Here is a 16,358-nt window from a genome sequence, read left to right on the forward strand (position 1 = left end):
CTATAGCTTTAAAATGTTCCAGGAATTCTGCGAGAAGAAACTGAGTCTTCTTTTTTTTTTTTTTTTTTTAAATAAGCATACTATACACAGACACACATAATAATGAGCAGGTACAGGTTACAGGTTCTCTTCTGTTTTTCACTTACAGTAGAAATTAGAAAAAAAATAAAACCTTTTAACATACATCTAAGTTTTGGGTTTACTTGTTTATATTTATTCTTATTTTTACTTCCCAGAAATACAGATTAAGTATATGGAAAAGCAAATATAAATTAAAATTGGGGAAAGACTATAGCCTGCAGTCGTGGAGGTAAAAAATTATGTAGTTTCAGTTTCTTTCCACTGAGCGGTAACTAAGAGTAAATTTAATATGACATTTAAAGTACTATTATCCTATCCCTTGTCCATATTAGGATAAATTCCAGATGTTACCTAGATTACAGTGAGAGAATAAGTTGCTCCTGTCTCAGCAGCTTTTGCTTTAGCACATAAGCAAAATGACTTTTAGCCTATTGAGCTATCTTTTAAGGAAGAAAAGTACAAAAACCAGATTATATAGCTATAATTAAAAACAGTTAAGTGTTCCCACTTAATACTCCATAATACTATAAAGATGCAAGAATCACTTAAAATATACAGTTCCTCTGGAACTGTGAAGCTACTACTGAAGTTTTTAGATGTTTGATTCAGTATTACTGCACATGGAAAAATAATTTTTTCCATGCCCATTAGTCTACTGTTAAAAATATGTATGTTAAGCCATTCTTTAGTCAATCTTATAATTACTATTTCTTCCTCTACTGGTGTTTTTAGCACATTTTCTGCATTGAGGTAAAAGGAAGGTTACAATTGCTAAAAACTTTGTACTGAATCATTATCAAGCATCAACAGGAGAACTTTTTTTGTAATAGATTTTTCACGCTTTTGAAATCAAATAATGTAGACTTTTAAGAGTAATACTTACGGTTCCATCATGTTTTAGACAGCATATATATATATCAAAACACTTCTGATACAGAATTGGTACAAAGGTACATTACCATTGTAGCTTCCTCGTTATCTTGGTCATTCTTGAGTAACAATGAACACTGGTGTTGACAGGCATCAGTATCATCTTGTGCAAGATATAAACGTGCAAGTTCCATCATTGCCTGCAGATAAAATATTTAATCATATATAATTCAAAGATATAAGAAAGCTCACTCAGTTCTAAGACTGTTAGTCTGAGATTTGAGACTCTCAGGTGTAATCCTCTTCTAAAGCAAAAGCTTTCTCTATTTTGGGTTCTTGGCCTACCAGTTTCACTTCACCTGCAAAAGAGACATTTTCTGCTTCAAAGGGATATTCTGGTGGTATATCGAAAACATGCTTAGTACTGGTCTGAAAACAACAACTTTATCTTCAGTAACAATAATTCTCTTGGAAAAAAAAAAGTGTAAATGCAAGTATTTTTAAACTCATTGACAGAAGCAAGAATCTCATCAACATTTACTAATTAGTACTAGAGTATTAGCAAATTCCAGCAGTTTTCTTACTTGCATTTTCAAGCCCATTAAGACTGTGTGTGATCTATTTCTGAGAAGCAATCACAGTATATATATCAGAAACTGAAATTTGCATAAGCATGCATCATTAAGACTGAAATCTCATTCTGAATAAAATCCCCCAAAGTCTGTAAACACTCAGCATTACCACAGATTTAATTAAGTTGCCATTGAAGCAAAAGTGAGTTAAATCACCTACAAAGTAAAACTGGCATTATACAGAATGGTAAGCAGTATTATTCCTGGTTAATTTTAAAGGTTTTTTTTGCTGATTTGTTTTTAAAAAGAAGGCATTTATAATTACATCTCAATTTTCCCTCTAGTTACACTTGTGAAAGACACTTCTGAATGGAAATTGTATTTTAAACATCCTGTTCAGCATAAAAAGGCTATTTGCATAATATTTAACACCTGTTTTCTGTGTATTATCTACTAATTTATTCCCCACAATTAAGGTAGCCAATATAATTCTTTTTTTACAGACTAGAGAGCTGAGCAACTGACATCCCAAAAGCTAAAAAATAATCAGCGGGAACAAAAAAAGTTTACTTAACCTTGTACTGAAAGCCCAGAATACATTAGCCTACTTTAGTGAATATTAACCAAGATAAATTCAAATATTGGACATCTTTAATACAGATCAATACATCATCTGCTTTGCTATTTTGTCAAGGCAACTGATAAGTCTCCAGATACATAAAATTCAGCTACAGAAGAATAAGTATTTCCCCAACCCTCCCCACTCTTAGCTCTCCTATAAATACATTAAAACCTTATTCACTACCCACAGGCAAAGGGCAAACAGGTTAAAAGAAAGCAAACGCGCAAGAAAAGAATAAACAAGATATACAGGAGAACATATCCTTCACACCCGAACAATTCTTTCAAGCTTCTGCTTAAACAGTACACACATGCATCTCACCATAATCACAAATCTGCCTTCAGAAAATGGAAGAAACAAAAACACCCAACATTATTTCCAGTATTGCTCCTGGAGATCTTTGGAATGTGTTATTCTTGTGTACATCCCACCACAGAGGAAGACATATACATAACCTTAGAAAATATGACCATGGCTGGGCATACGGCAAAAAATATTGGGCTCTGCAAAGTTCATATTTTGTTTACTACTGTGTTATTACTTATTCAAATATATGCTATATAATTCCAAAACAGAAATACAAGTGAGCAGGGAACAGCATGCATATGGAGACAGCACATAATTATGGAACTATCACGAAAACTTTCTTCAAGCCACTGTTCCTGTGGATGCCAAAAGATTTTAAAAAGTCAATATTGTCATTAAGAGACACTTTCCACTTGGAGTGTAGGAAGAAAGTCGAGGAAACTGGACATCTACACTGGATCCTAGTGACTGGAAGTGGTATCTAAATCTTCAGTCCAATTCTTCCATGTGTAATTAAGGAAAGTAACCTCAATGAAGACATGAAAAATGGGCAGATGTAAATTTCATGATAATATAAGCATTCAATTCAGACCTTGTACTAGCAATAGTTTTAAAAATGAAGGGAAGAAAACAAGTTCAACTCTACTAAAACTACAGGCAGAGAGAGATGATTCATTTATTCTAGCTGTTGGTTACAGAATTTCTGCTTTCAGCACTCTAAATAGGGAACAAGATTTCCCAAATAAGATGTCACTGTATTTCATGTTGCTAGTGAGAAAGGTTTAAAGCAAAAACATTAAAAAACCCACAACATTCTCTAGTAAGTGCACAAAACAGATCTGTACAATGTCAGTGCATAATGTACATTGTAACAAGGGGAGTCTGTTGTGAGCTTTTAACAAGAAACGCAGCAAAATGCCATGCTGGTGTTTCAGTACTGGTATGAAGAAAAGATCTAGGCTTTGATACTGAATTACTGGGACTGCATACCATCAAAGCCCTAGCAGTATCTGTATTAGGACAGGCAGTCTCTTGGCTTTTAATGGTAGAATGGGGAAACTGGCCTCCTTTGAAAATTTAAGGATATTTTATTCCCTCTCTAAAAAAAAGTTCAGGGAAAAAGTTCAGGGAAGAGAGAAGCAGCAGAATAATCACTGCTGAACAACAGCAAGTTATTAAAACCAGCACACTACCAAGTACAGTTACAAGTCTAAAACTGTTAAAACACACAGAAGAAGAAAGCAAGCTATCTGAACTGACTGAACTGAACTTCCAGACCACAGGCAACAAGCAGGACTGGCACAATCTCTGCTATTTCTCTACTCGACCTTAGATGTCCTCCACTGGTGCATGAAAACAGGTGTATTATCTGGTGCATGAAGACAATTCAAAGTGAATGCAGAGAACCACTTCAATCAGAAATTTGTGTAAACAGACAGGAATTAGTAGTAAATAAAGTTATCAAACCAAACAAGAAGAAACTTCAAAGTAGAAATAATACAAAAAATTTGTAAGTTTTATATACATCATAAAGCAGACATAACTTGAATATATTTCTATGCTGAGGATAGTTGGAAAAATATTTTTTAGATATAATGATGGAATGAAAAGCAATGTAAAATAGCCAGTGGGAAGACTGACCTTGTTATCGGTTTCACAGTGAACAAGAGCTTCTTTGTAAAATTTAATTGCTTTTTCATAGTTTCGCTGGGCTGTAGAAAGTTTTGCAATCTCAGCACAAATTGCAGCTGCTAACTGTTTCTGTGCAGGAACTGCATCCAGCTGTTCTATTTGAGTCCGTTTAAGTACTCTGGCTTGTAATTCCCGAGCCTAGTAGAGGGAGAAGAATAAAGAATCAAAATTTTTCAATGGAATGAATGTTACAAGCCTATAAATGCAACTTCTCCTGCATTTTATGAATATAACCCCCAAATGTAACCCCCTGCTTCACAAAAGAAAAATCAGCAAAACAAAAAACCCCAAATATGTCTCCTCCAACACGTTAAATTGCCTCATTTTCCCAAAAGCCACATTAAAAACACTGAAAAGCAACCTAGTGTTTAACATTGCCAAAAACGCAAAATCCCAACATTTTTTTCTAAAACATTCCTTATTACAACTATATGCTAACACAATATTTCCCAATCAAAAACCTATACTTCATATAAGGTACTTTTGAGGTAACCATTCATTTTTGTGATATGTAAGAACAGGACATTAAAACAAAAAGCCAAGGGAAGTTTCCAGTTTATCCCCTACATACTTGATGAAAAAGGGTGGTATGAACAAAAACCCTCAGGTACATCTGTGCATGGATTTCCCTAACTTTTATTAGGGAAAAAAAAATATGTATATATATATATACACATACACACACACACACATGTGTATATATATATATATATATATATATAGATATATATATAGATAGATAGATAGATAGATAGATATCCATATATATATATATATATATCTCTACCAAAGGTAAATGAGGACTGTCCTTCAATCTCTGTCTCTGTAGTAATGGCAGCAGTGATACTTAAAACTGAAGTCACTCTTGTGATCATATGGATTAGTTATATATTACTAATATTCAGGGCTAATGCATTAATTTCAATTAAGATATAAACCATTAAAAATGTGTTATTTCCTTTTTTTTAAGGTCTTGCATTATTTATAACTAATGTCTTCTCCAATTTAAACGATCATGCTCCAAACTATAACAAAGAGTTGCAATAACAAAAATGGTGGCCTAGAACATCGAACAAAGCCTGTTACAGAGAAAAGCAATGTTTTGGCACACAAACCCTACAGTTCTGTGGGTTCCTGTTAATAACTTGCTTTTTCAAGTCTATTTCATAACATAAAAATTATTCAATAGAAGTGCTACATAATGTCTTTTTTTCTTCTTTTTTTTTTTTTTTTTTTAAGGTGGACAAACAACAAAGGAATTTTGACCTTTGAAGTTGTAAGTACAGAAAACTCAGCAAAAAAAAAAAAAAAAAAAAAAAAAGAGAAAAAGAAAAAAGAAAAAAAAAGAGGAGGGGTTTTTTGGAAGTTCTTCATTACGGAGCAATTAAGAAGGTTATAGCAGAAGCAAGGAAGTAACACTCTTAAGATCAGATCAGATGCCCTGCAAGAATAAGATCTCAAATAAGGGAACTGCTACATCCAATTCTGATTATACCTGATCTGTTCTCTTTGATTTCAACTGGAATTCTACTCAATTAGTATGCATGAGATAGAGGACTGCTTGAGCACAGAGGGGGAGCTTCGCTATCTCAACTTTGAAATCAAATCTGAGAGGGGCTGCTCACTCATTTAAAAATTCACAAGTTGGAGAGATGGAAGCTCTAATACCTTTTGCTTTTTCCTCTTCCCTACCTTTTTGCCTGGCAGGGAACCAAAATAAACAGATATTGCAAAATCGGGGGGGAAATTCTAATATCACTCAAAAGCAAGGGAAGAAAATTGTTTAACAAAAGAGGTAATAACATGATTGTGCAGGTGCTCTTACTGAAATCATCAGAATACCTACGTTCCTGTAGAAATGAGGCAGAATGAAGCAGGAGAAAAAGTGGATACAACGAAGAATAGTTGTGAGGCCAGTAATGAGGCCAGTAACAAAAACAGTGACAAAAGAAAAAGAGGAGATAAAAATCTCAAAATGATAGAGCAATTTAATATATGACTATTTCTTATGTAAAATTATCCAACCAATCTCTGACTGACTCTTCTCGATGCTCATGTGTTACCAAGACTTTCTGTTTGTGTAATGGAGTTAAGGTGTAATGGAAGAGCAAAACGTACTGATATATCATCTTAGTTTTCCTACATAGAACAATTTACAGGAAAAAAAAAAGAGTCCTTGACGCATTTAGTATTTGTGTGCTGAGAAATTACTTTTGAATAGACAAAATTATCTCTAGCTTCCAGCTTTGCTCCTTTCGAGCCTCATTCTGTTTACAGTATTCAACTCTTCAATTAACAGACCTTATTATTAATGTTATCCTTAGGGAGGAAAAAAGGGAACACACAAAAAGCACAAAAAATAAGGATACCACAAGGTAACAGGCATCCACTGAAAGCTATCCCAGATTATTCTGTGACTTCTGTTCTGAGCTAAAGCTATGTAAGCTAGCTGTCTTCATAGTTGTATAAACTATGCTTCACAAGAGAAAGAGACCACATAAAACATCCAACACCTTATACTATGAACCCAGGCTTCCAGTGGTATTTTGAATTCTGATCTGGAATTCAGATTATATAGAAAACAAAATGAAGCTTTTTTCAGATCATTTATGTTCTTTACATTTCATATCAGTCACTGATATGAAATCACTGTGGTTATTTCAGTTGCTGGTGGTTTATCACTACCATGTATGAATTTTTCCTCATTCCAAAAATGTTATAGTTAGAACCTAGGATAAAAAAAAAAATGAAGACAATACAGGCTTTTCTTGTTTTTTTTTTCTCCCCTTTTTCCCTTCCTTTACCTGTTGTAAGGAAACAATAGCTTCATCATTCTTATCCATTTTGCTGTAAATTTTTGCCAGAAGAGTCTGGTAACGTCCATCTTCCATCAGAGAAGGCAATTCATTAACTATAACATTAAACAAATACGATTATTTCAAGAAATGAACACGGGAAATTCAAAACACCATGAAGCTCCAGAAAAAAGTTTAAATAAAAAGTTTGCAGCTCACATTTAAAGTGTTTAACACTGTGATTTGACTATGCTTGGAGTAATGGAAGGAGTAAGCATTACATACCTATAAACAGAGTGAGCTTTAAGGCAGAAAGATGTTGAAAACCCGTAAGAAAGCATACAGTAAAATATACATTAATCTATCTGCATTCTCAGAAATACATAAAGAGAAAGGCTTTTGATGAAAATTGACAACAGAAGCAAAGCTGCTTCTGATATGTCTTCTATAAAACCTCCCCTAAGGCAATGAAAAACGTTCTAACAAATTTGACGAGCATGTAACTGTACACAAAAAACATACAATCTTATCATGAAGTTTTAGTCAGATCTCAAACTACTTTCCTTTTGCTAGAGTCTGAGAAAGACATGAACAGAGACATTCTAACAAATATTTTAGCATCTACTCAAAAAGCAGTAAGCTACTTTTGATTAGTGGTTGAAATATAGATGCATAAAATAATTCTTGAATAATAAGTTATTTTTAAACTCCCCTAGTTTGTATTAATTTTAATCTACTGACAAAGTAATACCTATTTAAATACCACCAAAACCTACGTATTTTTTAAAAAAACATTGTACTGAACTTCGCAAACAGTCTTTAAAGTGTTGTCATTGCGACAGAATATTTTAAGTCAGAGATTAGCCCAGGTACTTAACCACGTGAAATTATTCCCTCTAGTATATTTCCTGTATTTCATTTTTCTCTTCCAAAGGACATAGTTTTGAAGTTCTACAAAAAATAATTAACTGTTCTGTACTTCACCTACAGGAACAACTCAGTCAGTGACAGACACATGCACATGCTCCACAAGAAAAAACAAGAAATGAAAGAACTCCAATTTGTGTACTTTTTGCTTCATTATGAGATGGAAGATTTTAAAGTACATGGGGCAAGCTATATTTACTTTAGTGAATGCTGGTTTATCTTTACTAAGAGATCAAACTTAGTCTAGCATATGATTATTGGATTAGCCAGAGCCACGAAAGGGCTTAAGACAGGAATAAGACTTCAGAACAGTGGTTTGATTTTTTGTTTTTTTAGAAAAAAAAAAAAAAAAAAAAAAAAAACAAGACAGAAAACAAACACTTCCCTGCACAGTCTGAAAGATTAGTAAAACAGTGACATAAGAAAAGCCTACCACAGGGATTGATAACAAGACTTTGTAACACTATTTGTTTCTCTACTCAAGTATCCTCAATAACTAAATATTAGAATTAAACTACTGCAAGACTCCTTTTTGCTTAATTGCTTACCACAATAAACATCTCTTAACATTTCTTAATAGTCTTTTAAGAAAAAAAAAAAAAAGAAAAGAAAAAAAGAAGTTTTAGCTTTGTTAGTGCATATACCTAACATGGAGTAAAGTAAGGTCCTAACAGCTATTTGAATCTAGTTTAACCTCTTTTCCCTGAAGGATGCTGAGCAGCATTAGCCACTTGAACAACTGTTCCCAACAGCAGCAGTGACTCATCTGTTCTTGATCAATTCAGAACCAGGACATCTGTAACCAAGGAAGAGAAAGTATCTTGTCCCCTTGGAGCTCTAGTATTGTATCTACCGGGCTAAATTACATATCAGAAGATGACCAAAGTTTAGAAGTCCAGACAAAAGCACATTTAAGTAAGAATAATGTTTAGAGTATTCTACTTAAAAGTTTTCACTTAACAGTTGCAGGTGGTTTACAGTTCAAATAAAGTGTTTACGTTGACCTTCTTCACTCCTCACAGTCCCGTAGAAAATAAGAACAGCACCCGTTGAATGTTTTGTTGTAAGTTAATGGCATTCGTACCAGGCTCATGATCTAAAGCTTGCTGAAGTACTTTTTCTGCCTTTTCATACTGCTTCAATTTCATTAAAAGCTCAGCCAAATCATAGCAAAGGTAATTCTGTTGACCACTTCTCAATGCAGCCTCATAGTAACTGATTGCCTAAAAGGAATAAACAAAAAAACCAAGAGTTTTTAAAAAGACAATTACCTTGCTACTTAGCTATTTAATGACATATCTACTTTTCTCACTCCTATTGTAACCAAGTATTTTTAAATAAATACTATACTAAAAGAATGGCATTTAGTTGCTAACTAAGGCTTTCAAAAAACTTAGAAATGCCAAATTAAAGACAAAGAGAATAACCAGAGCCCACATTTCAGTAAATATGCATTAACAAAACCACACTGTCATTCTATTTTGACAGGATTGCTGCTGATGCAGCTACATTTTCATTAGCTGATAGAACTGTTTAAGTCCAGTCAGACTGGTAAATAATAAAGCAGAATTTGAATTTCAAAGACAAGCATCTTCCCAAACCTAAGTCTACCTGCAAAACATGAAGATAAGAGAAGTCATGAAAAGGTAATAAAACAAACTATAACTGAACAGAAATAGGTCATTCTAGTCTAGTTTATATTTTAAAATAATGTTAAGAAGTGACAATCTATGAGAAAAATAGACATTTTTTTCAAAAAAAAAAGCAGTGGTTTGTCTCAATAGCTTTTTACCTTAGATTACAAAGAAGTTTGTAATAACTTAAATAGTCTTGAAATCAGATATTGCTTTAGGTTTCATTGCAGTAGTTCCAAATAGAAGAGGCAAAAATCTTTTGTTTACAAGCATTTCTAACTTTTCTTATGTATGTCAATATCTTCTGAATTTCTCAAGTAACTACGAATATGCTACTTGCAAGATTAAAGTATCAACTACAGTTCCTGGCTACTGGAAGTATACATTTGAAAACACTGATTTACTAGCTGAAAGGAAAATTGGAACTGGAATTATGTTGAAAAAATAAATTTCCAAAATTATTTTGAAATATTTTATTAACTTTTATTGCTTTAAAATAGAAAAAATGCTTGAACAGGCCTAATACATGTCCTCACTGTGCATTAGTTAGTTCCCGAAGTATCATTGAGCAAGCCAGGAACGATGTACTGAGCTGCTTATAATATTGACTGCTATAATATTGACGAATATTCTAACTCTTCTAAACATACAATGCAGTCTGGACACTCAAACAGTTGAGTGTTACCCAAATAACACCATTTGGTCCTATAAGCATCCTCCTCCAAATTTTCCTGTTTAAATTAAAAGCTTCTATTACTACTCTCCTAGCCAATGTCAAGGCTAGAAGAGGTAACATGACTGGGTCAACAAAGAACTACTTAACCACAATTTTGAGTGCAGGCCCAAACTCATACCAATTGCAAGCCTGTTACAAGTTGTTCACAAGTTTGACACATAGCTCTGATCACCTCTAATGGCAGAAGGTAGTGGGAGGCTGCTGCTAATACATGTTGCTGCATGACTCTTGCACCTGGCAATGCAGACACTCAAATTCAAGTCAGAACACACACCACACTCTAGTTCACTTCTTGTCTCATGCAAAAAATATAATATAATCAGCTTTCATATCTGAACACAATGCTATTAGTATCTGAGAAGATATTCTGCAAAGATCTATTCACCAGAATTCTATCTGTTAATTAGCAGCAATAGTGCCACTGATTGATCACACGGAGTATCAAAGATTAGGAAAAACATGTATTCAAGAACCAGGTTACATATGAAAAATATCAAACTTGTACCTTCCCTGGTATAAAACACTGAATATTTCACTCATTTGGGTAACAGAAACCTGTGCTGGAATTTCAGTGTGACAGAACTCCTCAGTCACTGCTTGAGGCTGGTCACAGGAAGTTCATGTACTTTCTGTACCCATTTTGTGTTTGTTACTTCAATATGTGCAACTAGGAAGAGAAATGCAAGTATTGAAAGGTAGAAACCTGACACACATTTTTCTGCAATGTGAGCACATCTATCAGCCCACGTCAAAGCCACTTATATGCCACTTATATGGAAGAAAGTGGCTGTCAGCTGGAGAAGATGTTGGCTTCTTCCAAAACAGAAAAAAACCTCTCAGCTTCTTTCACATCACATGTGAAGAACAATACTGAACACAAAAAATGTTAAGTCTTTTTGGCAATAGAGACTATTTAAAAACATGGCATTATAGAGCTCAGGGAGATAAAAACAAGACATGAAAAAACTCAAGTTCTCCATTCCTGTATGTAAGCACTGCGGCTACATCACACCCTTCCCCTAACATTATAGCCTTGCTCCCTTCCTAGATTGTCCTAAAATACACAGTACATAGAATGAAAAAGTTGCCTGAAATTAACTTTCATGAAGTATTTCAAAGGGAACCTACAAAATTATTTTCAGGATCAAGAGTGCTGTAAAGTGAAATGCTTCTTTCTACTCAACCTGAAAATAAAATGAAAATAAAATGAAGGCAAAACTCTTATGTTAACAATAACAGATATAATACTTGATTAGTCTAATGCAGTATTTATTACATACCTTTGAGTAGTTATGTGTTTTGATTAGGGCTTTTCCAATTTTACTTGCTAAAGCTGGATCTTTGGGATTTTTCTTCAAGGCCTGCTCATAGACTTCTATAGCTTCATCAGGCTTAAAAAGTAACAGACAAAACCACAGAATTCAAAAATTAAGAAAAAAAGTTTGTGAAGAAAGCAAATTCTGAGACTACCAAGAATGAATTCCAGTACTAGTTATTCATAAGCTGCAATACTTCTGAGAGAAGAAAGATCGCAACAAGATTGCAGAAAACTAAAATCCATTTTAACATACATTTTCATGTTAAAACAGAACATGCAGAGGATCTGGCAAACAAATGAGTTTGAATTAACGTTAGATTCTTTTGCCACTGTGGCTCCTCTACAACTTCACTACAATATAGCATAAAGGACAAACAAACTTCTTAAATGTATTGGAAGATCAGTCTTTTCTCTCCTCCAGCTCTGTCATAGTAGAGATACTGAGCAAGCAAATTCCCCTTTGCCTTATTACTTATTATTAAGGAGAAAAACAAGCATTAATACCCAAATGATCGTTAATCACCTGTGATTCCCAAAACTAGAACAGTCATCTAAACAATTAATTGTATGTCCCAAGCCAACATATCCTTTCAAAATCTGAACTCAGATGCACATCTTTCAAATTCTTATGTCTATTTCACTACACTGTCTCTTTTACAAATACTGAATGACATCCCTTTTGTTGATTAACTGGAAAGCTATAGAAGGAATTCAATAATTTAAGATCAACAGAGCTTAAAATAATTTTCAATATATGAACTAATTTAACTAGATATATTCTAAGTTTCATGAATCTTCTAAACATCTCCAACTTCTTTCTGAATTAGATTTAGCTCTCACTTTAGATTCATAATTCATCTTATGGGCAAATAAGTATTCTTCAAGATAGAATTCTCTCCTTGACTTTCCACCGTTCAGTTATTAGAAGATATGCATTTTCAGCATCTTTTTCTTTGAATATAAAACACTTATTGCAAGTAAAAAAAAATTACAACGTTAAGCACATTTTGTTTGCTAATTACCTATTCATATGAGTATGTTACTTGGTCTCAACTTGCCAAAGTCAGCCAATGACTTTTGGCCATGACTCAGTCATCCCATTCATCTCTAGCAAGCACCTACCTCTTGGATATTCATGTATGCATCACCAAGAAGGAGATAGGTATGAGCGCTTGGCAGCTTTTCTACCAGGTCTCTAGAAACAGAAGACAGAATCTTGCTCATTTTTAACATACCAGTACCAGGAGATAAACAATAAAGTAGGCCAATTTTATCCCCTAGAGACCCCCCTTGCCTGTCCTCCCCCCCCCGAAATAAAAAACCCACATATTTCAAAAACAAACACCAATTACTATTTTGAACGTTACAACACTTAAATAAGTATTGCTGCCTTATTTTAGTAGAAAAGTGAAATAGGAGCTAACAGAATGCTATCATTTAACATCTAACAAAACCAAAACACACACCACAAACTTTTACCTATAGCAGCCAGCATATAACTTCTTATCTTTTCTGCACTGAAGATAAATGTCTGCCATTTTTTCTTTAGCTTGTACAAAGTAAAGCTGTTCAGGTGTAATGTTTCTGAGCATAGTTAATGCTTGTTCTACATCTCCCTGAGCAAGTGCCAGGTCTGCATTGGCAATCACGACTCTTAGTTCCTCAGGAGTTCCAGAAAATTCATTAATAGCATCTTGCAGTACTATAGCAGCTTCATGCTGCAAATAATAAAACCAATAGAGTTATTTCTTGTCGTTAAGCAGCCAAAAATAAATACACTTTCAAAGAGATGACTGTGCACATTAAACAAAAGGACACCAATAAATCAAATCATGGTGTCCCCATTTATTTTGCTTAATGCATCTAAAAAGTAGAGAAATGTTACTTTTCTCTTAATTTTATAAATGAAAGTTATAAAATGAATTATTAAAAAAAAGTGTGGATTTAAAAAAATCATTGAGTGTGTCCATGGACACACTCAAAATTCAACTGGGTAATGCTGAGAAAGCTACTTTGAGCAGGAGGTGAAACTAGATAACCTCTGAAGATCCCTTCTAACTATATGATTCTATGGATTATGGTATATTCTTATACATATGTTATGTCCAACTGCATATTAAGATCCAGTTGGTAGACAGTACTACTACACTGAAGTAAGGTCATTATCTAAAATATTTTTCATGGCATATAGATACCTGTTCTGCTGTCAGTGCTAACAAGAAAAAATTGACAGTAGCCCCTTCTCAAAACTAAAAAAGGGACTTGCAGACTCAAACAAAGCACCTGCAAACACAATGAAGTCTATAGCATATACTTGAAATGGATGTATAATGATACATACTATATAACGTACGAAAATACACATAATACTTGAAAAGTGTTAATGCAACTTTTGAAAAAAAAATCATATCTGAACATTTTGTTTCAGATTTTCCCTTGGTAGAATTTAAGGTATAAAACATCAAGTCAGATATTACATGTCCTTGGCATTGTCCCTAGGAAATCCTATTGATAAAAGCAGCAATGGTTTTCTATTTTGAACTAATGAGGACAGACACTTCCGTTAATAGAAAAAGAGAATTGTTTTCACATATTTGTATTACTCAAGTTAGTTATCATACCGGTTCTCCATTCAAACGATGAGCTTCTACTAGTTCTAGAAAGACAGACACACGATCACTGGCATCAATTTCAATTCTTTTTGCTTTGGCTTTTGAGGAAGCTGTAGGTTTCCTCATTCCAGGTAAACTCCTTGCCATTTGTAAGGTTTTAATAGCTTCTGATAGCTCTCCCATCTTTTTCTGGGTTTGTGCTTTAATTAAGTGATAAACAGGATGTTCTCTCACCTAAAAAAAAATAATTAGCTGAAGAGTTTTTAGATTTCACTTTATGTATAATATTCTCTGTATAAAGCTCTCTGAAAGAAGGTTTCCATTTACTGTTCTTTCTCTCCTAAATATTAATCTTAGTTTCTTTCCCCCAGTATGTCCAGTTTGAAATTCAATAAATTATTAATGAAAACATTACAATTTTCAAAGAGTATGTAAATCAGTAATTAAATGTTTAATAATCAAAGACTGCTTCATGACATAAGACTTGGGGACAGAAAACATGCACTACAATTAATTCAAGCTAGTTAGAAATTTAAGGGATTTTGAGCATCTCACATTGCAGCACACATTCTTATTAGGCTATTAATAAAAAAAATAGTATAGGCAATACATGATCATTATTTGGCATAAGTCCCGCTTGCCATTTCTCCACCTTCTTAAAAACAAAGTTTTCACATGGAAAAAAACCCAAAACTCTATTAATAGAGATGCTACTGTGTACAAGGTTGCAAATTCCTCAGCATCTCATGATTGGGTAGTTATCCTTCAGTCTTCTGTGATCACTTGGAGCAAGAGACTAATATGAGACCCCTTTTTTTTCCCCGTAAGGAAATAAGCTAGCTTGCTCTGTATTTCATCTAAGAGTGTACTTGTACATCCTAAGCATGTACTTGTTCTCTAGAGATTTAGCACAAATTAATCCTACAGAGTGCCAAGTACAGTAGTCCTAATTCATTGTTAATCGTAAAAAATTCCATTGATGTCAATTAAAAAAAAAAAAAATCCAATACTGCAATGCATTGGCCACAATAAATGAAACTAGAGACGACCACTCCAAAATAGCAGAAGTTATTTTTTCTACAACAATGCTTGATTTACCAGATTTGCTGCCCCAAGGGACAGAAAAGATGAACAAAGATGTGATGTTAATAGAAGACCAATATAGCCATATGGCTACTTCTCTTATCACTTCAAGTGCTTAGAGCAGCATGAATTGCCAGGAAGTAGTAACAGACCCTTTCTCACCTCCTCATGAATCTGTGCTTATCTCCATCAGTAACTGTACACCTGGGCAAGAAGTTTAGAAATGACACTCGGTCATTTTTCAAGTCCTTCTATGTAGGCTTTTAACGACTCTTTAGCAAGTTTTGTCTGGAACTACAAATTCAGTTTATGTAACTTATTCTTAACACTTCTGTAAGGATTTGAGAAAAAGCTACTATTTCTTTCTCTTGTTTTCCAAGACAATTTCTATATGTTGCAGAGGTGATTAGTTTTGTCCTAATAGTCATTTCTCTGATAAATATTCAGATTCCATGTTCATATAAACATTTAGATACGGAACTTGCAGTGAAAGAGTCAAAAAAAATGTTAAAAAAAAATTACTGTATCCAAAATGTACAGGGAACTTTTTTTTTTTTGTCTAACTTACCTCAAAATTGTAGCTCAGACAGAGTTCTAGGGATTGAGAACACAGTTTAGTATTATTTTGAGCCAGATAAACCTGAGCCATCAGTAGGTGTGCATCTGCATAAGAAGGATTCCTTTCAAGGCAGTGACGTAGATTATTATGGGCGGCTTCAATCTCTCCTAAGAGATTAAAAGGAGGAAAGAGAAAAAATAGGTTGTAGTAAACAATGAATAAATACTCTACCTTTAACCTCTGTATTTCAAAAATTTATAACTTTTTTCATAAGTGTGGGCATTTAATGGAAGAACTCACATATGAAGTATTTTTTTAATTTAAAGAACTGAAATCAAAGCCAAGTCAGAGACAAGATTTTTATTCCCAGTGTCCCACCCCTAAATCATTCAATAATTGTGGGGTTTTGGAAACAATAGAGGAAGTAACAATACCATATCTCTATATCTTTAGATGTGCATTTTAGAATAATCACAAAATCATACACAAAAAAATGCACGTGCTCTTCACTTACTTGTAATGCAGCACACTACACTGGAAGAAAAAAATAT

The 16,358-nt window shown here is 33.7% G+C and overlaps 1 protein-coding gene across 5 annotated transcripts in view; it reads right to left on the bottom strand.

Annotated features, from left to right (window-relative positions):
* Positions 1-16,358, bottom strand: part of TTC21B (tetratricopeptide repeat domain 21B) — a 42,317-nt gene that overhangs the window by 10,253 nt on the left and 15,706 nt on the right. For all 5 annotated transcript variants that reach the window (XM_062578287.1, XM_062578286.1, XM_062578285.1 and 2 more), the window contains 9 exons: positions 15,817-15,974; positions 14,175-14,399; positions 13,033-13,271; positions 12,676-12,748; positions 11,516-11,626; positions 8,950-9,088; positions 6,948-7,054; positions 4,093-4,281; positions 1,041-1,151 (listed from right to left, as the gene is read on the bottom strand). In XM_062578287.1, coding sequence (XP_062434271.1) covers positions 1,041-1,151; positions 4,093-4,281; positions 6,948-7,054; positions 8,950-9,088; positions 11,516-11,626; positions 12,676-12,748; positions 13,033-13,271; positions 14,175-14,399; positions 15,817-15,974 — 1,352 coding nt within the window. The remainder of the gene's footprint in view (positions 1-1,040; positions 1,152-4,092; positions 4,282-6,947; positions 7,055-8,949; positions 9,089-11,515; positions 11,627-12,675; positions 12,749-13,032; positions 13,272-14,174; positions 14,400-15,816; positions 15,975-16,358) is intronic.

The sequence above is a fragment of the Rhea pennata genome, chromosome 6 (genome assembly GCF_028389875.1).
Source record: "Rhea pennata isolate bPtePen1 chromosome 6, bPtePen1.pri, whole genome shotgun sequence".
In the NCBI taxonomy this organism is placed as follows: domain Eukaryota; kingdom Metazoa; phylum Chordata; class Aves; order Rheiformes; family Rheidae; genus Rhea; species Rhea pennata.